Consider the following 26,291-nt stretch of genomic DNA (forward strand, 5'->3'; position numbering starts at 1 on the left):
GGGACAAGTACCCCTTCCAGAGCAAGTGCATTCCCCCGGGTGATATACAAACCTGCCAATTGGCCGTGGGGCCTCAGGACGTGCGCGGAGACTGGCTAACGAAGCCTACAGGCGAGCGGGGAGGAGTTGTTGGGAGAGCGGAAGGTTTGAATGGTCAACCGCTTGGCTGTTGGTATTGCACGACTGTTGTGGCGAGAAGCAAAATTGTAGTCTTGTTAACTGCCTCTTTTCCTCAGATTTTCATTTCATTTGGTGTGTCCAGTCCCTCCCCACTTTCCTTTCTTCTGAAGGCTAATCTAACTCCAAACTTACCAGGTAAGTCCGCAACGGTCTCGGCTACGAAATCACAGAGAGCTACTTGTCGCCATAGTGACCAGAGGTTCAAATGGGGATTATTTCGAGTTAGGAGATTTGAGTTTCTTCCAGTCGGGGTGTCGAGCTCTGTGGCTCCGAACAAGTGAAAGTCCTCTTTTCATTCTTTTAAAGTCCTGAAGTTGCTCCTCGAAGAGTTCAGGTGTCAATGAAAAGGCCAAGCCACTTGGGGAAGCGCGATTTAGCCTTCAGGCCAGGTTGTGATTCATTTTGGGGGGGATGCCCCTCTTCCGTGGTGATCTGCTTGGCTAGAAAAGGTGAGGAGGTTGGAAAAGCCAAGTGGTCTGTGATGTTCTTCTCAGGTTTTGTTTTTTCTTGGTGAGGAATCAGAGACCATGTCTACAGAACTCTTTTCACCCACAAGAGAGGGAAGCCCTGGCTCAGGACCCAGTTTTAGGTCCAATCAGAGGAAGATGTTACACCTGCTCCTGGAACGAAACGCTTCTTTTACCATCTGTCGAGATTTCCCTAAATCTCCAGTGGACAGATTCCTTGGGGATTCTGCAAACCTAAGCCTTTTGTCTGGGTAAATCCATTTTTATTTTTACTTCTTATATCCTTTGCTTTTCTAAACAGGTTTGTTTAATTATCCTAGACCAGGCTAAAGTCTCAGCTCTGCCCTTGGCTGTGTGAACCTTTTGGGTCTTGTCTAGGATTTCTTTTCTGTGAAATAGAAATAATAATCTCTTCCTCTCTAACTAGGATCTTTTTTGAGGCAGGGTCTTACTTTATAGTTCAGGCTGCCTTGAACTCACTATGTAGTCCAGGCTGACCTCAAACTCTCCTCCTGTCTCATCCACAGGTATTCACTACACCCTGCTAAGGATGGGAGCTTTTTCTTAACCCATTCTAAGCTACTACCAAAAATCAATTAGAATTATTTGGATACTGTTTAGATTTTGTGATAGTCATGGAGAGGTATTTAAAATGAAGATTACATAATCTACCTGATCTTTGCTCTTTTAGGATGTTACAGCCTAATGGGAATATTAATGTACTTTTATGTCTCAACAGAGGAACCCCAAAACATTGCCTTGATCTTTCAAATCTTAGCAGTGGGGAGATGAGTGCAACTCAGTTTACCACTTCTGCAGATCTTGATGAAACAGGTAGGGAGAGGCTTCAAAGGATAGATAACTTTTTTTCACAGGTTCTCACTATGTAGGCCAGCCTGGCCTTGAACTCAAAATCCTCCTGCCTCAGCCTTTGAATGCAGGGATTAAAGGCTTGTGCCATCATGCCAAGCTTGACATATGTTTGTTTTTTGCTTTACTGGGTATTGAGACAGTTTTTTTAGGGTTTTTTTTTTTTTGAGACAGCTTCTTGATGAATTGCCTAGGCTGGGCTCAAATATGCAGTTCTGCTGCCTCAGCTTCCCACAGTGCTGAGATTACAGGTGTGTGCCACCATGCCCAGCTGTCCTATGTAAATTCTTGTTTCCATGAAATTATACCTTGTTCCCTAGTACTTTGTTCCATGAAATGGATACTAGTCAAAAGGCTTTGTGTTCAAGAGCTCAGTTTTTGAGATTAATGAGGCTTACTAGTAATGAAGAAAATCAGAGGAGAAAATAGGATACATGGAAAATAATAATACTGCTTATTGATTCTTCATATCTGATTACAGGTCACTTGAATTCTTCAGGTTCTCAGGAAGGACAGTTAGCTGAGATGTAAGTTCTATTGCTAATGAGCCCCATATTAAGGCCTTTGGCACTGATCACAGATTTTTATCCTTTGCAGAGTTTTTTTAGTATAAAATTTTTTTTTCTTTTGTGGTTTTTTTGTTGGTACTGGGGATCGAACTTGGGTCCTTCCACTTTCGAGGCAGGAGGTGGAACCACTGAACTAAATCCCCGGCCCCTTTTTGTGGTTTTTTTGAGACAAGGTCTCACTGTGTAATGTAGGCTGATCTTGAACTCACTGTGTAGCCCAGGGTCACCTGGAACTTGAAATCTCCCTGCCTCAAGCATCCCAAGTACTGGGATTTATAGCTGTGAGCCGCCATACCCAGCTCTAAAACATTTCACATTGAGTATAAGTGTTCCAAATCTACATCTTTAAAAAACAACAACAAAAACAAAAACCCCTAGATCCTAACCTTGAAAAACTTTTATGTTTTTCAGGTCTAAATAGTGTTATGAAATCAGCCGGGCATGGTGGTGCATGTCTGTAATCTCAGCACTCAGGAGGCTGAGGCAGGAGAAAGAATTACCCTGAGTTTGAGGTCAGCCTGAGCTACATAGTGAGTTCAAGACCAGCCTGAACTACATAGAGAGACCCTGTCTCAAAAAACCAAAAAAAAAAAAAAAAAAAGAAAGAAAAAGAAATGAACATTATTAATTTTAACCATCACACATAATCAGAATTATCCTTAAAAAAATGAAGGAAAATGTTATACTGCATTTCTGTGTGGGCTTTGATTTTCATGTGAAAATTGCTTTTAAAAGTGCAGGGTGTAGGGTCTGGGATGAGTGTCCCGACTCTGGTTGCTTATTACTTTACTAGCTATGACTGATATTTTTTTTGTTTTTTTTTTTTGGACCAGGGATCAAACTCGGAACCACTAAGCTAAATCCCCGGCCCCTCTTTTAGGATTTTCTACAAAGAATTCATAATAGTTTATTAACAAACATTATACAATGCTTGGTATGTTCTGGATACACATTTTTTTGTTAAATCTTTGCAATAGAAGTGCCATAAATATCTCCGCGTTACTGTATTATTAGAGAAACTGAAGTCCAGCTGGGCGTGGTAGCACATGCCAGTAATCCCAGTACTCAGGAAGCTGAGGCAGGAGGATCACTGTGAGTTCAAGGCCAGCCTGGACTGCATAGCAAGACTCCATCTCAAAAAAAAAAAAAAAGAAAAAGAAGAAGAAGAAGAAGAAACTGAAGTCCAATGAAGTCAAGAAATATGTCAGAGGGCCGGGGATTTAGCTCAGTGGTTTTGCTGCCTGCTATGCAAGTGAAAGGACCCGAGTTCGATCTCCGGTACCAAAAAAAGAAACATGTCAGTGCTGGGGATTTAGCTCAGTGGTTCCGTTGCCTGCCTTGCAAGCAAGCGCAAGGTCCCAAGTTCGATCCCAGGTACCAGAAAAAAAAAAAAAAAAAATCTTAAAAGATTGTCAGAGAATACTCAAAGGGTAAAAACAACTATGTCTAAATAAGGTGCAAGACAGGGCTAGGAGTGTATCTCAGTGGTAGAGCACTTACCTAGCCCTATAGGGCCTGGGTTCTGTGTCTAGCACTACACACACATGCGTACATCATGTGCATGTGCACACAAAAAAATATTTAAGAGAAACTTACTTATGTTTCATGACATCCATAGATGTGGTTTTGTGGGTGAAATGAGGGCCTTTCCCCAGAATGTCACTTGAGTATTGATATTTGGTACCAGGGATTGAACTTGGGACCTTGCGCTTGCAAGGCAGGCGCCGGAACCACTGAGCTAAATCCCCGGGTTGAGTATTGATATTTACCACAGAGAATACCTTACATATTGTTATTAAAAGAGACATAGCGACTAGGACTAGGGTTCCTAGAATGAAAGAAAGGAAAAGCTGGAATGTCCCAACACACAGAATCAGAATTATCTTTAAAGAATGAAGGAAAATGTTACAGTGCACTTATGGGACTGGTGGTTTGTTTTAATCCGCAGAAATCATCTCCAGCCCCTTAGGAAAGGCAGCTCAGTGAGTAGCTCCTCTTTTTTGGGTTTGGGTTTGTTTCTCAGGTGGGAAGCAGAGGGTTTCCAACTCACCCATGGCCCAAGAATGGTGGATGTTTTCAGCAGATACTGTCTTTTAGGCACAGCTTCTCTGTAGCACTCCGAATGCTTTGGACCATGGCCACAGAAAGAAAGATGTAATGTATAGCTTATCTGCAAACAAAGAAGTGAGTATTTAATGGAAGCCTAGATATATTAGTTTTATACCTTTGACTGAAGCAACTCATTGGTGTCCGTGTGAGACCTAGAGCTGTTCATACATTAGTATGCTAGACAAGAAAAGTTGTTTGTTCTCTAGCCTCAGCCTTCCCAGTAGCTAGGATTACAGGCATGCACTGCCCCACCTGGCTCAGTGGTCCTTTCTATCTAAGCCTTAGGTCATCCTTCATTTCCAAGTTGAAACTGGCCTCTCCTGAGCCACCTAATAACTGTGATAGTTCTTTAATTCCTTCAACTAATCCTCTTTTCTGGCTTTTTTTCTTCCTTACCTTCCATCTCTTCTCCTAGGTCATTCCAAAAAGAAAAATAGCTGCTGTTCTTTTCTTGCATTGCTAAAGATATGCTCATGATTTTGGCTGTTCTAATCAGTTTTTTATTGATTTAATACTGTCCTTCTGTGCCTTTATCACTCTGTGTGTGTGTGTGTGTGTGTGTGTGTGTGTGTGTGTGTGTGTGTGTGTGTGTGTGTGTGTGTGTGTGTGTGTGTGTGTGTGTGTGTGTGTGTGTGTGGTCCTGGGGTTTGAACTCCTGGCCTTTGCACATCCCCAGCCCTTTTTTATTTTGAGATAGGGTGTCACTAAGTTGCCCTGGATGGCCTCAAATTTGGCATCCTCTTGTGTCAGCCTTCCAAGTAACTAGGATTACAAAGGCACAACTATAATCACTTTTTTTTGGTACTGGCGATCGAACTCAGGACCTTGTACTTGCAAGGGAGGTGCGGCGCCACTGAGCTGAATCCCTGGCCCCTTATAATCACTTTTTCTTCTTTTTTTTTCCTTAAATTCTTTTATTGGTACATTTTAGATATACAGTATGTTTACATTTATCATTGGGTGCTTGTACCTGTACATGATGTATCTTGGATCTTATTTTTCCCCATTACCTGTGCACCCTTCACCCCCTCCACCCTTCCCTATTTACATAGACTTTGTTTATAATCACTTTTTAAAGTCTCACCATCCCCTCTCAAGCATGCCATGCCCCCCACTTTTTTGCTTGTGATCATTTTTTTTTTGCTTGTGATCATTAAATTAGTATCTTCCAAAGCAAGTCTCTCTACTACACATCAAATCCAAACTATTATTTCTGTCTTCAGGGTATACATTTAATGAATACATTTAATATGTATCATGAGTGTTATTCATAGTTTGGTTAGATGAAATGTTTTTGACAGGGCCCACTAACGTCTATTCCTCTAGCCTTTAATTTTTTTTTTTTAATGAGGCGAACAGCACTCTTGAGGCCTTGAAGTGGCAGGCACCCAGAAACCTGAGGTTTCAAAAAAGACTAGGAGGGCCTTATATGTCTCCTCTTTCTCTGCTGGTGAGCATTGGATATTATTATTAAAGATCAGTTGAAGCTGGGCACAGTGGCACACACCTGTAATGCCAGCACTCTGGGAAGTTGAGGCAGGAGGATTACAAGTTTGAGCCTAGCCTGGGCAACTTTAGCAAGATGCTGAGATGTTGTCTCAAAATAGAAAAGGTCTGGGGATGTAGCTCAGTGCCAAGGCCCTGGGTTCAACCCTTAGTACTACAAAGAAAAAAAAAAGACCCCAATTGAGGTATGAGGTATAGGATAATGGCTCTGGATCTGTAAGTCTTGGACTTTTCTATTTAGCTTTTTATTGATTATTGATTTATTTGTTGATTTCTAACCTGGCTTGGGTGAGAAAAGGAGGTGGACAAATAAAGTTTGAGCAGTGTGTTTTGTATAGGTTTTAATGTTGTCAATTTACTTGACAGGACAGTGGAAACTTGATGGAAAGAGAAATGAATTATCTAGGCAGTCCCATTTCTACAATTCCAAAATTGGATAAAAACCCAAATCTAGGAGAAGACCAGGCAGAAGAGATTTCAGATGAATTGGTAGAGTTTTCCCTGGAAGATCAAGAAGTCACCAAGGTATGGCGCTCTTTGTCTTCTTCACATACCTTTCTTTTGTTTTCTTTCCTTTTTTTGGGTAATGGGGATCAAACTCGAGACCTTTCGCTTGCAAGGCAGGTAGCAGAACCACTGAGCTAAATCCCCGGCCCATTTTGGGGGGGGGGTTGGTACCAGGGATCGAACTCAGGTTCTTCCACTTGTAAGGCAGGTGGCGGAACCACTGAGCTAAATCCCCAGCCCGTTTTTTTTTTTGAGACAGGGTCTTCCTATATAGTTCAGCCTTGCCTTGAATTTACTGTGTAGTCCAGGCTGGCCTCAAACTTGTGGCAATCCTGGCTCAGCCTTTTGAGTGCTGGGATTACTGGGATGCAGTAATCCCACCTGGCTTTCAATGTAATGCTTTTCAGCAGTAATGCACCCCTCCTGGCTTTCATTCTTGAATGAACAATATTGTGTGTCTAATATGTTGCAGCCACTGCACTAAATACTAGGGCAGCAAAGATTAAGAAGTCATGATTGAGGAGTGTGGTGGCACATGCCTGTAATCCCCACACTTGGGAGGCTGAGGCAGGAGAATCATTGCAAGTTCGAGGCCAGCTTGGGCTACATAGTTCAATGATATCTTGAACTACATAGTGCGACCCTGTCTCAAAAAACAAAAAAGAACATGCATAGCAATTGGTTTTAGATTACAAAACATATAGGTATATTTTTATTATTGGCTCATCTCTTTGATACTAATAGGAATAATTAGATACCTTATAAAGCAGTAAATTCCTCAGAGATTGATGATTTCTCATTCATTCATTCAATTAAAAAATAAAGTACTTATTAGCTAGGCATGGTAGTGTAATATCAGCCCTCTGGGAGATTGAGGCAGGAGGATTGTGAGTTTGAACCGAGCCTGGGTAACTTGGTGAGCTACTGAGACCCTATCTCAAAAAAATTTTTTATTAAGTACCTGCTAAGTATCAGGCACAAAAGCTGGGTATGGTGGCCCACACCTGTAATCCTAGGTATTCAGGAGGCTGAGATAGGAGAATTGCAAGTTCAAGTCCAGTTTAGGCAGTATAGCAAGGCCTGGTATCTAAAAAAGGGAGGTCAAGTTTGATCCCCGGTACCAAAAGAAAAAGGAGGGGGAGGTCAGGTACTTTGCTAGGCCCTGGTGCTGTAATAGTGAACAAAACAGACTTAGAATTTATATTCTTGTTAGGAATACATCAAAAAACCTAAAAAAGCTGGCCATAGTGCACTCCTATAATCCCAGCACTCAGGAGGCTGAGGCAGGAGGATTGCTGAAAGTTTGAGGCCAGCCTGGGATACATAGTGAATTCAAGGCCAGCCTGAACTACATAGCGAGACCCTGTCTCCAAACAAACAAGCAACAAAGAAAGAAAGAAAACCAAAAGAAGAAAAACTTTATTTTTTATTTAAAAATTTATTTTTATTTTTTTGAAGCAAAACATTTATTGGTACATTTTCGATATACATAATGATCACATTCATCATAGGGAATTTGTACCTGTGCATGATATCTCTTGCTTCTTCTTTTTTCCCATTCTTCTCCCCTCCAACCCTTCTCCTTACTTACAAAAGCTTTGTTTCCATTTTTTCCTTCTATTCCTTTTTTTCTTGTCCCTTCTTTCCTTTCCCCCTCCTCCCTCCCTTGTTCCCCTTCTCATTTGAACATTTTCTTCCCATTTCCCAATTATTATTATATATTTTGGTCCTTATTTCCACTTTCAGTTTCTCACACCAGAGAAACAATGTGATAGGTACACACGTGTGTCGGATTTATCTCACTTAAGAGTATGGTCTCAAGGTACATCCATTTAGTTAGAAATGTCTCAAGCTTATCCTTCTTTATGGCACAGTAGTACTCCGTTGTGTAAAAAACCCCACATCTTCTTTATCCATTCATCAGCTGATGGGCATTTGGGCTGTTTCCAAGATTTAACTATTACAAACTGTGCTGCTATAAACATGGGTGTTCATACCACATATCACTGTGGTATGATGCTTTTAATTCTTTTGGGAAGATACCAAGAAGGGGAATAGCTGGGTCAAATGGAACCTCTAGTTTTAGTTTATTAAGGAATGTCCACACTAATTTCCACAGTGGTTGCACCAGTCTACACTCCCACCAGCAGTGGAGAAGGGCTCCTTTTTCCCCATACCTCCAACAGCATTTGTTATTGATTGATTTCTTTTGTTTTTTGTTGTAGTTTGTTTTTTTTTTTTGTAGTTTTTTTGAGACAGGGTCTCACTATGTAGCTCAGGCTGGCCTTGAACTTGCAGTGATCCTCCTGCCTCAACCTCCCAAGTGTTGGGATTACAGGTGTGTGCCCAGCTTATTGGTCAATTTCTTGGAAATAGCTATTCTTTCTGGAGTAAGATGGAATCTCAGTGTTGTTTTAATTTGCATCTCTTTTTTTGTGTGTGATTTTTTTTTTTTTGCTACCAGGGATTGAACCTCGGGTCTTTGCGCTTGCAAGGCAAGCGGCAGAACCACTAAGCCAAATCCCTGGCCCTTAATTTGCATCTCTTGAATGACCAGTGATGTTGAACATTTTTTCATATATTTATTTGCCATTTTTACTTCTTCATCTGAGAAGTGTCTATTCATTTCAGATGCCCACTTAAAAAAATTTTTTTTAAATGAAGTCAATAGATGCTCTAGTTAGAATTCTTGATTACAATAATGTAAATTGATTCTAGTTACCTCAACCAGAAGAGATTTTTCTGGAGTCTATTGAGAAACTCAGAGAGTCACTAGGGAGAATGGAAAACAAGTTAGGGCCCAGCCAAAATATTATTACTGGTATACTGAGCTCAGGATGTAGCCGCTTGCTAGTGGGACCCTGTGCTGGCATCACTGCCCTTGCTGTGGACCGCGACCCAAGCTGTTGCGAGACTCTGGTGTCAGGGACATTTGCTGCCATCTACTATCTTCTTACTGTGGTGCAACAGCCATGAAAAAACTCCACCTACTGTATGCTTTTGTTTTACTCCTCAGGGTTTAAAATTCTGGGCAGAGGTACCTAGTTGGCTAAGAGAGTGAAATAGGGAATATCTCCCCCCTTATCAGGATGTAAGGCTGCCTCCTGTCTAATTTGAGATTTTACTAAAATAGGATGCTGAGTAGTGAGACTGCAAATGTCTGCTATACCAGACAAAATAATCTAGCAATTAAAAGTTGCCCAAGTCTCCACAGCAGGAGATACTTAGCTAAGAATGGGGCGATCGGGCCCGGGATTTAGCTCAGTGGTTTCGCCGCCTGCTGCACAAACACAAGGACCGGAGTTCGATCCCTGGTACCAAAAAAAAAGTGTGAAAGAATGGGGCGATGGAACCAGGCACAGTGGTGCATGCCTATAATACTAGTACTTGGGAGGCTGAGGCAGGAGGGCTGACATAAGTTTGAGGTCAACCTGGACTGTATAGTGAGTTCATGGCCAGCCTGAACTACACAGCAAGACCCCATCTCAAAGAGGAAAAAAAAATGGGATAATGAACTTCCTGTGTTTGCCTGGGACTGAGGAAGTTCCTAGAGTATGGGATCTTCAAGCTGGACATGGTGGTGCACACCCATAATCCCAGCACTCTAGGAGGCTGAGACAGAAGCCTTGCAAATATGAGCCCTTCGTGAGCAATTTAGCAAGACCCTGACTCAAAATAAAAAATTTTTAAAAGGGGCTGGAGATGTAGCTCAGTATGAAGACCCTAGGCTCAATCCCCAGTACCAAAAATGTAAAAAGTGAAAAAAAAAAAATGGGACCTGCAGTGCTAACTTTGGGGAAGACCTAAACCAACTGGGATAAATTGTCACCCTAATTGTAAAGGAACCATACATGATGAGAATAGAATCAAGAGCATTCCATAAAAAGGGAACTTCAGGTGTAGAGGTCCTGAGGTTAGAAAGACCTTGATGTGTTTGAGGAACCGAGAAGGCAGTGTGAGTGAGGGTAGAATTGTATTAGATGGGGAAGAAGAGGTAACTGGGAAGGAGATTGTGCGGGGCTGGTGGGCCAAGGTGAATTGATTTTATTCTAAGTGGAGCTAGACACTATTAGAGAGGGTTTTAAGTGGGGGCCATAATATGATCTGATTTGTTTTATGAAGCCCACTCTTTTGTAAAAAAATCTTTTTTTGTTTTTTATTGACAAAAGATCACTCTTGTTGCTAAATCGGTAATGGGTTAAAGAGGATTAAGCACTGGAAGCAGTGTGGTGATGAACTGCCTTAGTTTGCCTGGAACTTAGGAAGGTAGGAAGGTATTGCAGTAATCCCAGCAGGGCTGGTGGCATATGTCTGTAATTCAAGCTCCTTAGAAGGCTGAAGCAAGCGGATCACTTGAAGCCCATGAGTTCAAGCTCATGAGTTCAAGAGAAAATTAGTGAGGCTCCATCTCAAAAACAAAACAAATAACTGATGGTAGCCTAGACTAAGGTAGTGGCTATGCAGGTATAAAAATAGATGAATTCAGAATATATATTGGGTATAGGCTCAATAGAATTAGATGGCTAGCTACCATGACTTTTCTCACAGCCCAACCTGTGTTCTCCAGGGTGTACTTTTATTTTTGTTTATATTTCTCCTCTCTTTTATTCCCAGGTTCACTCTGCAGAACCAGTTTCTCCCTTATTCTTCACTGTTCATTTTCAAATAAACTTTGTCACCATATAAAAACAAAAAATAGGGAGCAAGGGATTTAGCTCAGTGGACCCACTGCTTGCTTTGCAGGCACAAGGTCCTGAGTTTGATCCCGAGTGCCAAAATTTAAAAAAAAAAGAAAAAGAAAAGAAAACAAATTGGGTGGGTCAAATATGTGTCGAATATGGGCTGTGAAAGAGGGACTGATCAAAGTTGTCTTCACCCATGTTAAGTTTGGTATTTTTTATTTCAAAGAGAAAACAGAAGTAATAGAAGAAAACTATCTTCTTTTCTTACCAAATATAGCAACGTATCTACCCTGACACCTATACAATCTGTATGAAACGTCCTTGCTCCTCTCTAGAGTGTGCCCTTCAGACTTCATTCCATTCACTCAGTCACTGGAGGGTGCAGCAAGGAACATGGCAGTGCCACGGAGTCCTGTGCTCATGGGGCTGCCATCCTAATCAGGAAGAAACCAACAAATGCATTTGGAACACAGCAGATACTAAGAATACTGTGGCCAGGGCTGAGGGTATACCTCTATGGTAGAGCACTTGCCTAGCATGTGCAAGGCCCTGGGTTCAATCCCCAGTTCAGGAAAAAATAATACTGTGGCCAAAGCAGAAGAGGAAGAAGTTGTGCCCAGATGGGGTAGGGTAGGGTAGGAATGGATCATCTGAATGGGTTGTACAGGCCAGAGAAGGCCCTGTCATTGACAGTGTCATTTGAGTAGACATCTGGAGGAGCAAGCTTGCCAAACAGATATTAGTGGGAGTGAGTTTTTTGAGGCAGAAGGAAAAATAACTACAGTACCCCTGATCTTGGGACGTTATGGAAAAGCAAGGTTGGTGTGACTGGAGCAAAGTGAGCAAGTGGAGAGTGTAGGAAATAAGGGCAGAGTGGCTAGCTGTAGGACAGCTCAGGGAGAGTCTTGTAAGTCATTGTAAAGGCTTTGCAAGCCAGGCGTGGTGATGCACACCTGTATTCAGCTGCTTGGGAAGCTGAGACAGGATCTCAAGTTCAAGGCCTGCCTAGGCAACTTATTGAGACACTGTCTCAAAATAATGAAAAGGGCTGGGATATAGTTCAGTGGTGGAGCACTTGGCTAGGAGGCACAATGCCCTGTGTTCAATCCCTATTACAAAAAAAGAAAAAATTGCAAAAACTCTTTGAGTCACCTAGATACCCATCAACAGATGAATGTGTAAAGCAAATGCACGGTGGAGTATTATTCGATCATAAAAAGGAACAAGATTATGTCATTTGCAGGAAGATGCATGGAACTGGATATCATCATGTAAAGCAAGATAAGCCAGACTCAGAATGACAGGTATCACCTGATTTCCCTAACATATGGATTCTAAAAAGAAAAAAAACCCATAAAAGTAGGGAACTTGTTAGACAAGCAAGAGGGAGTTAGGGTTTATAAGGGAGGTTAGAGGAACAAGTATGATCAAAGTATATTCTCTACATGTATGGAAATGCCACAAGGAAACTGATATTTTGTAAAATTAATTTGCACTAACAAAAAGATATATATTGGAAGCAACTCTTGATTCAGATGGAAGGATCTCCTCTTGTCTATTTCTGCATGGTTTCTTTTTTCTCTCCTGTATTGTCAATTTTGCCTTTTCCTACGTTAATACCTCTCAGTTTTTTTTTTTTGTCCCAGGACTCCTTTATAATCTTATATATTATTGAAAACTCTTTGCCTTGCACCTGATCTTAGAAGAAAAAGCATTCAACTTTTGTGCATTGAATATGTTGTTATCTATTTTTTTTTTGAGATTTCCTTCTTGGAGTTGAGAAAGTTTGCTTCTATTCCTAGTTTGCTGAGAGATTTTAGTGGGACTAGATAATTAGATTTTGTCAAATACTTTCTCTGCATCTATTAAAATAAACACGAGTTTTTTAATCTATTAATATGGTACATTATATTGATTGATTTTCAAATGTTAAAGCATCCCTGTGGTAATTTTACTAGCTTGTGACATGTTACCCTTTTTATGTATTGTTGTATTTGATTTGTTAGAATTTTTACATTTATGTTTATGAGAGATATTTATTTATTTATTTATTTCAGTACTGGGGATCAAACTCAGGACCTTGCACTTGCAAGGCAGGAGCGGTGCCACTGAGCTAACTAAATCCCTGGCTCCTGAGAGATATTTATGTTATCTTCAGTGTTTTGTTTTGCTTGTAATATCTTTGTTTTGTTTTGTTTTTAGACAGGGTCTTGCTACGTAGTCCAGGCTGGTCCTGAACTCATTAGGTGGCTAAGACTGGCCTCAAACTAATGGCGATCCTCCTGCCTCAGACTCCTGAATACTGGGATTACAGTTGTGCACCACCATGCCGTGCATGTCTTTGTTTGTTCCACTGTTAGGTATATACACAAAAGAATTGAAAACTGGAACTAAACATATATAGGAATGTTATTTACAACATTATGATCAATAATCAATAGGTAGGGGCCGGGAATTTAGGTCAGTGGTTCTGCTGCCTGCCTCACAAACGCAAGGACCCGAGTTTGACCCCTGGTACCAAAAAACAAACAAATTTTTAAAAAACAAAAAATAATAGGTAGAGTCAGGGGTAGTGGTGCTGAGGCAGGAAGATTCTCATGGATTTACAGAGTGAGACTCAATATCAAAAAAAAAATAAATCAATAGATAGAAACAACCCAAGTATCAAACTCAGGTATGATTTGATTTGGCTTGGTTTGGTTTGTTTTGAGCCAGGGTGTCACTCTGTATAGTTCAGGATATCCTTGAGCTAACTATGTGGCCCAGGCTGGCCTTGAACTCACAGCAATCCTCCTGCTTCAGGCTTCGAAGTCCTGGGATTACAGATGTCCACCACCTAGCCCAGCCGGCTATGGTTTTTTTAGTGATCCAGAAAATCTTGATAAATATTTTATGTAACTTAGAAAATGTATTCTGCCATTGTTAAAAAAAAAAGAAAGACAATATATTCTGCCATTGTTGAGTGGAATATTCTATACATGTCAATCAGGTCAAGCAGATTTATAGTGTTACATTATAAATCCTTATTAATTTTCTGTTTATGAATTATTTACTTATTTTTTACCTTTTTCTCAGATTTATTTTCTCTAAATTTAAAAAAAGTTATTTAGGACAGCTGAGACACAGGGATAGCAAGTTCAAGGCCAGCTTGGGTAGCATAGCAAGTTCAAGGCTGGCCTGAACTACATAACAAGAACCTGTCTCAAAAAACAAAGCAAAAGCTAGGCATGGTGAGGCACACCTGTAATCCCAGCACTCACTGAGGCAGGAGGATCACTGTGAGATTGTGGCCAGCCTGGGCTACATAATGAGTTCAAAACCAGCCTGAACAAAAACAAAACAAAAAATAATTTAAAAATTATCATTATTATTATTATTATTTTTTTTTTTTTGGCTTTTTGAGATAGGGTCTCACTATGTAGCTCAGGCTGGTTTAGAACTCACAGTGATCCTCCTGTCTCAGCCTCTCCCTAGTGGTGGGATTACAGGCATGCACCTCCCTGCCTGGCTCCAAAATAATTATTTAATATTATTTTTAACTATAAAATAAGTGTCTATATTTATGGAGTACCATGTGATGTTTTGATATATTTTTAAAAGGTAGAATGGTCAAATCAGGCTAATTAACAAATTCATTACCTCACATAGTATTTTTCTGTGTATGGTAGAAATATTTGAAATTATTCTTTTAGCAATTTTGAAATATACAATGCATTATTATTTATTATAGTTACCATTGTGTGCACTACATCACTTTAAATGTCTAACTGAAGCTTTGTACTCTTTGATCAGCATCTCCATTTCCCCACCCACCCACCCTCCTCCTCCAGCCCCTGGTGCCCATTATTCTACTGTCCATTTCTATGGGTTTGGTCTTTTCAGAGTCATGAAAGTGAAATTGTGTGGCATTTGTCTTTCTCTGGCAGGCTTATTTCATTAGTATAGTGTCCTCCAGGTTCATGTATATTGTTGCAAATGACAGCAGCTCCCCTTTTAGGGCTGAAGAGTATTCCTTTGCATAAATATTCCACATTTTCCTTGTCATCTGAGGATGGACTCCTTCGTGGGTTCCATGTCTTGGCTGAATAATGCTGTGATGATATCTAAGTGCAGATATCTATATGTACTGAATTTAATTCATTTGGATATATATACCTAGAAATGGGATCAGTGGATGGTATGACAATTGTATTTTTAGTTTGCTGAGTGACCCCTGTGGTGTTTTCCTTACTAACTGTATTATTTTACATTCCCACCACTAGTGCACATAAAGCTTTCCTTTTCACCACACCCTTGCCAACTTTTGCTGTCTTTTATTTTTTTCATAATAGCCATTCTAACAGGTGTGATGTGGTATCCTATGATAGCTTTTATTTGCATTTCCCTGGTGATAAGTGATGATGAACATTTTTGCATATATCAGTTGGGGTTTTTTTTGGTACTGGGGATCGAACTCAGGACCTTGTGCTTGTAAGGCAGGTGGCGGCACAACTGAGCTAAATTTCAGGCCCAGTTGGCTATTTTTTATGTATGTTTGTTTGTGTTTGTTTGTTTGTTGGTACAGGGATCAAACTCAGGACCTTGCCCTTACTGGCAGGCAGCAGAACCACTGAGCTAGATCCCCAGCCCTGTTTGTTTTTGTTTTTGAGACAGGGTGTTGCTGTGTAGTTCAGGCTGGCCTCAACTCACAGCATCCTCCCCAGTTCTGTGATTACAGGCATGTGCCACCACACCTGGCTCAGTTGGCTATTTTTATGTTTTTTGAGAAATGTTTGTTTGGGTCCTTTGAGTCTTTTGTTCGTTTGTTTGTTTTCACTGCTGGGGATTGAACCACCCAGGGCCTCACACATGCTAGGCAAGCGTTCTACCACTGTTCTATATTCCCAGGCCCTTTGGGCACTTTTGCCCACTTTTGATTAAGTTACTGTATTTGGGTATTTTGATTTTTGGGTTTTTTGCCTGTTGAGTTCACTCTATTAAATGTTTTCTTTACTGCACAGAGCTTTTTAGTTTTGCTCTTGTTGCCTGTGCTAATCTATTAATTGCTGAGAGATGGATTTTGTCCTTTATTTTATTGATATGGTAGATTGCATTAATTGATTTTCCAGTGTTAAATCAACCTAGCTTTCCTGGGATAAATCCTTCCTGGTCACATTGTATAACACTTTTTGTATTCTATTTGTTAGTATTTTGTTAATATCTTTCTGCCCAGACTGTCTGATATTGTCTCTCCCAGATGTTTTTACCTTAGAGAAGTCCATAAATGAGACAAATATTATTAAAGTAAAATTTTGATGTTTTTATATTCTTTCTTTCTTTCTTTGTTAGTATTTTTGAGACAGAATCTTGCTGTGTAGCCAGGCTGGCCTCGAATTAGCAGCAATCCTCTTGCCTCAGCCTCCCAAGTAGTGGGATTATAGGCATCTACCACTGTGCCAGGCTTTGATGTATATTTTTGCAAATTATCTATCTATCTATCTATCTATCTATTGTTTATTTGTTTCACAGTGTTGGGAATCAAACCTAGGGCCTTGTGTGCTGAATTACATCCTAGCCCTGTTCATGTTTTTTTTTGGTTTTGGTACCAGGGATTGAACTCAGGTCCTTGCACTTGCAAGGCAGGCAGCAGAACCACTGCGCTAAATCCCTGGCTTTGTTCGTACTTTTTAACTAACTTAATGATATTATAAGTTTTTTCTATATCAGTAAAATTAATTACAACAAACCATTTATTGTATAATAGTAACATAATGTGTGGAGTATGATTTATTTAAGACCCTATGGAATATTTAATTTATTAGTAATTGTAGTCTGTTATAAATATGCCAGGATATGTATTCTTATACCCAAATCATTGTGCATATCTTTATTTTCTTGAGAAAACAAGTAAAATTATTAGATCAGAGAGTACGTATGTTGTTTGAGCCTTTCCTCCTCCCATCCTCTGGTTTTGAAACCTTTAACATGAGCCTTGGGGATTAACGGGAATCTTATCATTTCAGCATTTAGGTCTAAAGAAGACAGTGTCTCTCTCTGACATCAATATTTCTCAGATGTTAAAGAAAGATTCAAATGCAGGGCATCTTATTGGTGATTTCTCCAAGGTGAGTTTGATTATACTCATTTCATTCATTCATTCATTTGTTCAATTGTTTGTTCATTCATTTATATTTTGCAGTGCTGGAGATCAAACCCAGAGTCTTGTACATACTAGGCAACCACTCTACCACTGAACTACATCCCCAGGCCCTTTTTTTTTTTTTTTAATTATTTTGAGATAGGGTCTTGCTTTGCCCAGGCTGGCCTTGAACTTGCAATCCTCCTTCCTCCCCCTCCCATGTAAACTGACATTACAGACATGTACCACCATGCCTGGCTTCATCTCATTCATCCATCCATCTATCTATTTATCTAGCTATCTGTCTATTTATCTAAGACAGGGTCTCACTATGTAGTTCAGGCTGGCTTTGAACTCACTATGTAGCTCAGGATGGCCTTAAACTCATGGTGATCTTCCTGCCTCAGCCTCCCACATGTTGGCTTTATAGGAATGTGCCACCACACCTAACAATCTCATCATTTTAAATAACTGTGTATTATTTGATAATTTGGGAGCTGCTCATAATTTCTTTATAAGGTTCATCTTATAATTTTATAATCCCATTTTATGAATTTTCCTTATGAACAAGATGGACATATTTGTAATGCTATCTAAAACCTTATGACATCCTTGATTAATTCCTTAGGATCAGTGTTTAGAAACAGTTGTTACATATGTATATCATAGAGACCACTGATTTTTGAAAGCTTCTGGGATTTTAAGAGTCATTTGGAAATGACAATAAATGGGTCTTTGATCTCAAGCTTGGGTGAGGAATTTTTGCTATTATTTCAGCTCTTGGGTATTTCTAGGTATGTGCACTGCCAACCGTACCAGGGAGACACCAAGATCTGAAGTACGTCAACCCAGAAACAGTAAGCAGATTTCTGGAGATGGTAGCTGATTACATAAGCTGCCATCTGGTCTGTTCTGTCCCTAACATCCCTGCGGCCATTTTTATTTCTTTCACTGCATTCACTCATGCAAGCTCCTCATTCAGGCTATTTTAAAGGTCTTCATTTTATCTATTTTTCTGTCTTTTTAAATCTTTAAACAAATGATATATATTTGTCTTAAAAAGAGAAAGAAGGAAGGAGAGAGTGAAGGAATGGTGCAAAAACACGAAAAGGAAAAATCAACTAGGGTCTCAATTAAGGAAACCATAAATTCCAGTTTACATGTTACAGTCTCCTTTATACCTGTTAGTGAAGATAATTATTTGTTTGGTTGGGTTTTTTTTGGTAATGGGGATCGAACTTGGGTCCTTGCGCTTGCGCAGCAGGTGATGAGACTACTGAGCTAAATCCCCAGCCCTGTGAAGATAATTATTATTTTGTTTTGTTTTGTTTTGGTACCAGGGATCGAACTCGGGACCTTGCACTTTCAAGGCAGGCTCTGGAACCACTGAGCTAAATCCCCAGCCCCAAGATAATTATTAATAATGTTCTCTTTCACTCTCAAAAGTCTCCCAGTTTGTACAGTAATCGTATGGTTGCCTTAACCAAAAGCTTGCTACCAGAGATAACCATTAGTGCTATTTTCCTTGTGACCATGCAGATTTTACTCTAATTACAGTTTTGTAAAACTGCGATCACGATGAACATGTAGTCTTGCAATTAAATTACTAAAATATTGTAAGCCCCAGTACCCTCCCACACGCAGACTTTCTCTATCAATAAAAATATATCTACAGGGCTGGGGATTTAGCTCAGTGGTTTCACTGCCTGCTGCGCAAGCACAAGGACCCGAGTTCGATCCCCAGTACCAAAACATATATATATCTACATTATCCTTTTCTTCTGGGTTTTTTTTTTTTTGGTACCAGGGATCAAACTCGGGACCTCGCGCTTGCAAGGCAGGCTGACGGAACCACTGAGCTAAATCTCCAACCCTGGCCCTTCTGTTTTTTTGAGAAAGAGTTTCATTGTGTGGCCCAGGCTGGCCTTGAACTTACTATGTTGAATTCATGCCCACTTACACTATCATTTTAATGGTTTTATAATATTCTGTTTTGCTGACATGTATTATTTAATCAAACTCCTCTTATTAAATATTTACTTAAATCTAAAACAGTGCTGAGACTAATGTCAAATTGTACCCACATCATTGCATACTATTAAGTACACTGTACTTTAGATGTTAGAAAAGAAATTGTGAGTCAAAGTATAGTTACTTTGGTTTTTTTTTTTTTTTTTTGGTACCAGGGATCAAACTTGGGACCTTGCTGTTGCAAGGCAGGTGCCGGAACCACTGAGCTAAATCCCTGGCTGGTGTTTTGTTTTTTTTTTTCTGATGTTTTTGTTTTTTATGGTACTAGAGATTGAACCCAGAACTTTCACACTGAGCCAAATCCCCAACCCCATTTTAAAAATTTTAAAAATTTAAGACAGGATCTCATTAAGTTGCCCAAGCTGGACTTGAATTTGCAGTCCTCTTCATTCAGCCTCCCAGAGTGCTCAGATCACATGGGTCTTCCACCACTCCCAGCTATAATTACTTTTTTTTTTCTTTTTTCTGGTACTGGGGATCGAACTTAGGACCTTGCACTTGAGAGACAGGCAGTGGGACCCCTGAGCTAAATTCCCAGTCCTAATTACTTTTTTTTCTGAACCAGGGTCTCAAATGTAGCTCAGGCTGGCCTCAAACTCATGGCAATGCTCCTGCCTCAGCTTTCCTAGTACTGGGATTACCGGCATGTGCCATAATGACCAGCTGTACATTTATTTTTACATGTTTTACAAAGTTCCTTCCAGAAAGCCTGAACCAATTTATACTTGTACAAGTAGATTAAATTTCCTCCTCTAGCTGTCAGCTCTTTCCTTCCATATCTTTCTTTGAAAAATTTACTTTTTTGTCTGTGTGTGTGTGTGTATGTGTGTGTGTGTGTGTGTGTGTGTGTTACTGAAGATTAAACCCAGGGCCTTAATACTGAACTACATACCTGGCCCTTTATTTTAATTTATTTATTTTGGGTTTTTTGAGAGATAAGGTCTCACTCTGTAATTCAGGCTGGCCTTGAACTCATTATGTAGCTCAGGCTAGCCTCAAATTCATGGTGATGCTCCTGCATCAGCCTCTTAAGTTCAGGGATTACAGGAACATGCCTGGGTCATACTTAGCCCTTTTTTAAAAAAAAAAATTTTTTTTTTTTTGAGACAGGGTCTCCCTAAGTCCTAAATTGCCAGCCTAGGCTCAAACTTGTGATTCCCCTGACTCATGCACCCAGAGTGCTGGGATTATAGGCATGTACCATCACACTTGGCAAGACTTGCATCTGCCTTATGTGTCTGCCTGCCTGTCTGCCTATCAGTCAGTGTAACCCTGAGATCAAACCCAGGTCTTTGCACTTACTTTTTTTCATGATGGTGGGTAGAGACCCATTTCTCACCTTTTGTAAAATTGGGATTGCTACCTGTGCCACTGGGCAAGTCCGTGATGTCTCCCGGAGCCTGATTTCAGCCAAGCCTGCCTCCAGAGGGGTAGCCTTCAAAGACGTCTTCCTTGTTCTTGCAATACCAGCCATTTGGGTTCTCTACAAATGCCACTTCCGCTTCATCCGCTTATGTGGGGTGGGGCTGAGCCAATGCCACACTTCAAATGCAGGTGGACTTTGGATGCTGTGTGTAGAGGGGCATCCTGTGTGACTAATGAGAGTGTGCACATGAGTGGCTCTCTTCTCTCTTGAGGTGACAGTGAGCAGGGTATTCAGTGATTGTTTCTGTGCAGGTGGCTGCCTTACTGTCTGGAGAGTTCCAGGATCTGATTGAGAAGTTTTATATCATTGATTGCCGCTACCCATATGAGTACCTAGGAGGACACATCCAGGTGAGGCTCTGCTGTGGACCCTAGCAGGAGAGGGGCTAGAAGTGGTTCCTTGTTGAGAAAAGTGAGGACAAAAGGTCCTGGGAAGCCTAGAACTAGGGCAGAGATTCTATATTTGGAACACATCAAGGCTGAAGTCCTTATTCCCATTTAAATTCTGTATACCTTAAATAGGATACTTTCCCTTCCCCTCCTTGAGCAATCTTCTTTTCTATAGGAGCCAAGTTCTCCTCCCTGGAAATCCAAACATTATTCCAAGGACTGAGAAGCAATCTGCAAGCACTGCTCATGGACATTGCTCACAATGATCCCTTCATTCCAGGTGGCTCAACTCTGTGAATGTTTATTGAGCATTTGCTATGCACCAAGCTGTAGGTTAGGCCCTGTGGGTAGAAACAGAGCTAGATACATTGGGTCTTGCCTTGAAAATCCTTATCAGTTTTTCTGGCCTAAATATCCCAGGACAGTATCCCAATCATTTCTAAGTACAGTAGGTCCCCAACTTACTAATGAGTTCTGTTCTGGGAGAGTGTTCATAAGTCAGATTCATTCATATCGGACAAAATGAGTCTTGTACAGTACCCCTGTGATTCCGATACAGTACACCTGTGAAAGTTGCTACTCGAATGTTTGTAAGTCAGGGACTTACTGTATTCACATTATACACAGGCCCTTCAGAGAATGCTTATTAAAATTATTCTTCTACAGGGAGCCTTAAACTTGTATAGTCAGAAAGAATTATATGACTTTTTTCTGAAGAGGCCCATTATTCCCTTGGACATCCAAAAAAGAATAATCATCGTGTTCCACTGTGAATTCTCCTCCAAGAGGGGCCCCCGAATGTGAGTGTCCATATGGGCTTGGGTGGGTGTTGGAAATGGCAGAAATGGATCTTTTTTCCCCTGGTATTGGAGATGAAATTCAGGACCTTGTGCTTGGCAGGCAGGTGTGGTGCCGCTGAGCTACATCCCCAGCCCCTTTTTGTTTATTTTTGAGATAGGGTCTCACTATGTAGTTCAGGCTGGCTTGAACTCACTATGTTGCCCAGGCTGGGCTTGAACTCCCAGTGATCCTCCTATCTCAGCCTTCTGAGTGTTGGGATTTCAGGTGTGCACCACTATGCCTGGCGGAAATGGCTCTTGAGTCAGAGTTCAGACAGACTCAGAAAGAATGCACTCCATTATAATTTGAAGAATGTTAGGAAGGATGAAGGGAGGTATTTTTATAATTCAAAAGCTTAGAGCAGTAAAGGAAAAAGAATTGGGAATGAGGCTTCAGTGGAGGAAAGGAGAAAGAGGGGTGCTGTTGGGGCCTTTGCACACACAATAATATCTGAAGGCTCCCACTCCTGCAGTGCTGTTTGTTGAACATACTAGGGAAATGCTCTACTGCTGAGCTACTTTCCAGGCCCAGGGTCCTTTTGGGCATTATCAATAGTCTTTTCTTCCCCTCCTCCCCAGGAAGCTTGGGTTCCTGATCTTGCTTCCTTTGCACTCTCATCCCTGGATTTTCTCTGAAGGTGCCGCTCTCTGAGAGAAGAGGACAGGGCTCTCAACCAGTACCCTGCCTTGTACTACCCAGAGCTGTATATCCTCCAAGGGGGCTACAGAGACTTCTTCCTGGAATATAAGGTAAAGGATGGGGCATGGGAGAGCCTAGACTTGAGGGAGCCTCAGCATGGCTGTTATACTTAGCAGGCAGAGTTCTGGAGCTAAAGGATCCCTTTCTCTGTCCTCTACCTCTCAGGAGCTGTGTGAACCTCGGAGCTACTGCCCTATGCATCACCAGGACCACCAGGCTGAGCTGCTGAGGTGTCAAAGCCAGAGCAAAGCACAGGAGGAGGAGCAGCAGCTGCGGGAGCAGATTACCCTCCTGATGAAGGACATGGTCTTGCTGTAGTGGGACTGGCCACTGGCAGCCAGGGGGTCACCAATAGACACCATAGAGATGCTGAGCAGAAAGAGGCCATCTTCTATACACCTGAACCCAAGATTGTTTTTTTTTTTTGGTACTGGGGATCGAACTCAGGTCCTTGCGCTTGCACAGCAGGCAGCGAAACCACTGAGCTAAATCCCCATCCCCACAAGATTGTTTTTTAAAAGATGTCTGCAAACCAGCTGGGTGTGGTGGCTCATTTCTGTAACCTCAGCACTTGTGAGGCTGAGGCAGGAAAATTACTACAAATTAGAGGCCAACCTGGGCTACATAGCAAGACCCTGTCTCAGAAAAACCGAGAAGAATCTCTGTAAACCAACGGGCTACTACACTAATGAAATCCTGGGACTTGGGATTGGTTAGGTTATAGTAGAGGTACCAACTGGTGGCCAGTGAGGGATACTTTTAGGCGAGCCATACCCCAGCTCTAGAAGGCTGTCACCTTGACTTACATAGAGAGTTGTGTTGCTTCAGGGAGCTTTTAAATTGCTCCTCTCAATTTCTTGTGTCTTTTCACAAGCTAGACAGGTCTTTCTCTCTCTGGGCTTCTGATTGTGAGAAAGAGTTGCCCAGGTTCTTTCCGTTTTCCATTTTATGGGAAAGTAACCGTTACAGAATAAGGAGTACAATTGCCCGCCCAGTTTCCTCCTAGAAGACCTGTATTTGGTCATCACCAAACCAGACTCCTTTCAGGGGCTGCGGGTAGAGCTCAGTGTAGAGCACTTGCCCCAACATTCATGAGTTCCTGGGGTCCATCCCCAGCACCACTGCCCCAAGAGTCCAGGACTTGGGAAGGATGAAGCACTCTGAAACCCAGAATAGAAGAGGCAAAAATAACCTCTTCCCAGGTTCTAGAGCAGAAACTTCTTAAAAGTGAGTGGGCAGGAAGGAGGGCTGTAGCCACAGGGCAGCTGACACCCACGCTTTGAGGAACACGACACCTGGTCTGCTGGTCTCCCTTTGCAAGGTTCTCTTGTGGTCTTGCCCTGGAGTGCTGTGCTCAGGCCTCACAGCAGAGGGCGCTGTTGTCTTCTGTAAGATTACCAGCTGGCACGAGCACCCTCACTCCTAGCTGCTGCCTCCCTGGTCAGCTCCCTAATCAGCAGAGCTAGGAGCTCAGCTGGCGGGCGGGGGAGCTGCGGCTACTTTAGGCGGAGCACGCTGAAGGGGAAAAGCTCCGCTCCAGTAGCACGTGTCCGCTTTCCGCCCAAGCAGGAATTAGGGGTAGCCTGGAAGAAACCACAAGGACGAGTCCCAGACCCACTGCCTTCTCTGGCGGGTCATAATTCTCCCCAGAAAGGTGGAATCTAGACCTGACCTAGTAGGAGATTGTATCCAGGTGCTCACATTTCAGATATCTTAAGTGAAAGCTCTGAGTTGTAAAACAAAGAGCAGGCTTATTCACTTTATGAAAAGCTGTATTTGCCTAAAAGGCAAAATTTTCCCATGTTATTTCATGTAATCTTTTTTTTTTTTTTAAGGGGGCCCCAGGGGTTGAATCCAAGGCTTCCCATTATACTAAGCCAACACTATCACTAAGCTGCATCCCCAGCCCTCCCATGTGATATTTTATGATATTGTCTCACTGTATAAGAACTGTGTGATTTATGTTATTTTCAGGAATAATATAGTAACTAGTACTTCTCGGGTATTTACTGCATATAAGACTTTCTAAACTAATATATTAATTTTCATAAACACCTCGTATTGCAGATATTTATTATGTACATTTCTTTATGAAGGTAATGAAATTGAGGAACAGAGCGTTTAAGTACTTTAAGACTACATATCTAGGCAGGCATTATGGCCTACAAAGTACAGTGTGCTTGGAGCCAGGCGTAGTGGTAATCCCAGTATTTAGGAGGCTGAGGCAGGAGAATTACCACAAGTTCAAGGACAGCCTTGGCTACATAGTTGAGTTCAAAGCTGGGCTTAATAATGTAGTGAGACCCTGTCTTAAAAAAAACAACAAAAGCCAGTGTCCCTTTCTAGAGTTGGCAATGTATTGGATGTTAAGTCTTTCCACAACTCAATTAAAAAAAATTTTTTTTGATACACTCTCACTAAGTTGCTAAGTTTCTCAGGCTGAGCTTGAACTTGTGATTCTCCTGCCTCAGCCACTATACTCAGGTGGCTACTTAAGTAGCCAAAATTACATGCCCATCACATCTGGCTAGTTGCAGGTGTTTGAGAAGTCAGGAGCATAAAGGTGGCTTGAGCTTGGAAGATAAGGTCAGAGGCACTAGCATATGGCTCTGACAAGGTTCTCATTGGTGCCCCTCAGTGTACTGGTAGTTATCATGAGGTCAAATAATGAATGGAAATCTTGCTGGGCATGGTGGCACAACCCTGTAATTCAGTATTCAGAAGCCTGAGGCAGGAGGATTATTGGGAGCTTGAGGCCACTCTGGGCTACATAGTGAGATCCTGCCTCAAAAACAAAAACAAAAAAACCTTAAAAAACTGACATAGCTCAGTGATAGAGTGCTTGTCTAGCATGCATGTGGCTGTGGGTTGATCCTCAGTACTGCAAAACATATATACAAAAAAACGTTACCAATCTCATCCCGGTACCTAGCTGACCTTATCAGGAATATATAGCAGGCATGAAATATTCTCTCTGTTCTATGCAGGCAAAAAATATATATGTATCTATATATATATATATCTGGGGTTCTCAATTCTCAGTCACTACAGGTATTCAGATGTGACACAATTGCTGCCCTTAAAACACAAGATAGAAAGAGATTCCCTTTATTACCATCTTTACAAGCACTCTGGCCCACTAATATTCAGCTAAGATTCAGCAAAGGGAAGGAATACTGCAACTTCCAGCTCCAAATCTGCAGGTCAAGTGGTGGGGTCTGGCCAAGTTCATAGAACAATCCCTACATTCCGCCTGAGATGATAGTATTTGTCCAGCCCATTTGCTATGTTGCAGGCACTATGTTATATGATATACCTAATATATTCTTATTAATGCTTATAACTATTACATGAAACAGATACTGTTTTTCCTAATCTTACAGATGAAGAAATGGAAGATGAGAGCAATTAAGTGACTTACTCAGAGTTGCCCAGGAAGTATTGGAGATGAACCTAGGCAATCTGGAAAGCTTGTGGTCCTAGCTATTTTGCTGTCATCCTAGTTTAGGATAGCAGCAAGAATTAAGGCTCAGCAGGAAGAAAGTGCCTGAGAGAAGGAGCAATCCATATAGCCTAACCATAAGTAGAAGAAAAACATTGCAAATGAAAGTACAGTAAGGCACAGGGACTTTGGACCCATTAGCCCCAATCAGTAGATTGCCCTCCCAGGGCAGGGTTTTGTGTCTCAGTCATTTTGCATCTACCACAAAGCTGGACACTGGGTTGAATGAGGCTGAGTAGCATCATCTTTGTAGACAGGATGGGCTCTTTTGTCATTATCCACAAGGGTGCGGGAGGCAGCGCTGCTTACCCAGGAGGCATTGGCAGTCCCAGAAGGCGTGGCTGGAGGGGAGAGGGCATGCTAGAGAACTGTCAGTATTAGTTTTGGAGTCATGTT

General features: G+C 41.4%; 1 protein-coding gene across 5 annotated transcripts; it reads left to right on the plus strand.

Moving 5' to 3' along the window:
* The first annotated feature begins 30 nt into the window (after positions 1-30).
* Positions 31-24,800, plus strand: Cdc25c (cell division cycle 25C). 5 transcript variants are annotated; one of them, XM_087180684.1, is made up of 14 exons: positions 31-144; positions 237-315; positions 675-898; positions 1,387-1,481; positions 1,999-2,044; positions 4,035-4,068; positions 4,184-4,270; positions 6,068-6,226; positions 16,893-16,994; positions 17,803-17,865; positions 20,717-20,815; positions 21,521-21,654; positions 22,332-22,443; positions 22,559-24,800. In XM_087180684.1, the coding sequence occupies exons 3-14, from the start codon at positions 708-710 to the stop codon at positions 22,709-22,711; spliced, it is 1,275 nt and encodes a 424-aa protein (XP_087036810.1). In that variant the 5' UTR covers positions 31-144; positions 237-315; positions 675-707; the 3' UTR covers positions 22,712-24,800. The 5 variants fall into 5 exon arrangements, 4 of the variants coding, with proteins under 4 accessions (XP_087036810.1, XP_087036811.1, XP_021111548.1 ...); XM_087180685.1 differs by having other exon boundaries at positions 696-898; XR_015438885.1 differs by having other exon boundaries at positions 40-315; positions 22,273-22,443.
* The last annotated feature ends 1,491 nt before the right edge of the window (positions 24,801-26,291 follow it).

This window comes from Heterocephalus glaber, unplaced genomic scaffold (assembly GCF_053883595.1).
Source record: "Heterocephalus glaber isolate CG9 unplaced genomic scaffold, H.glaber_assembly_v1.0 deba00001465, whole genome shotgun sequence".
Lineage (NCBI taxonomy): Eukaryota > Metazoa > Chordata > Mammalia > Rodentia > Bathyergidae > Heterocephalus > Heterocephalus glaber.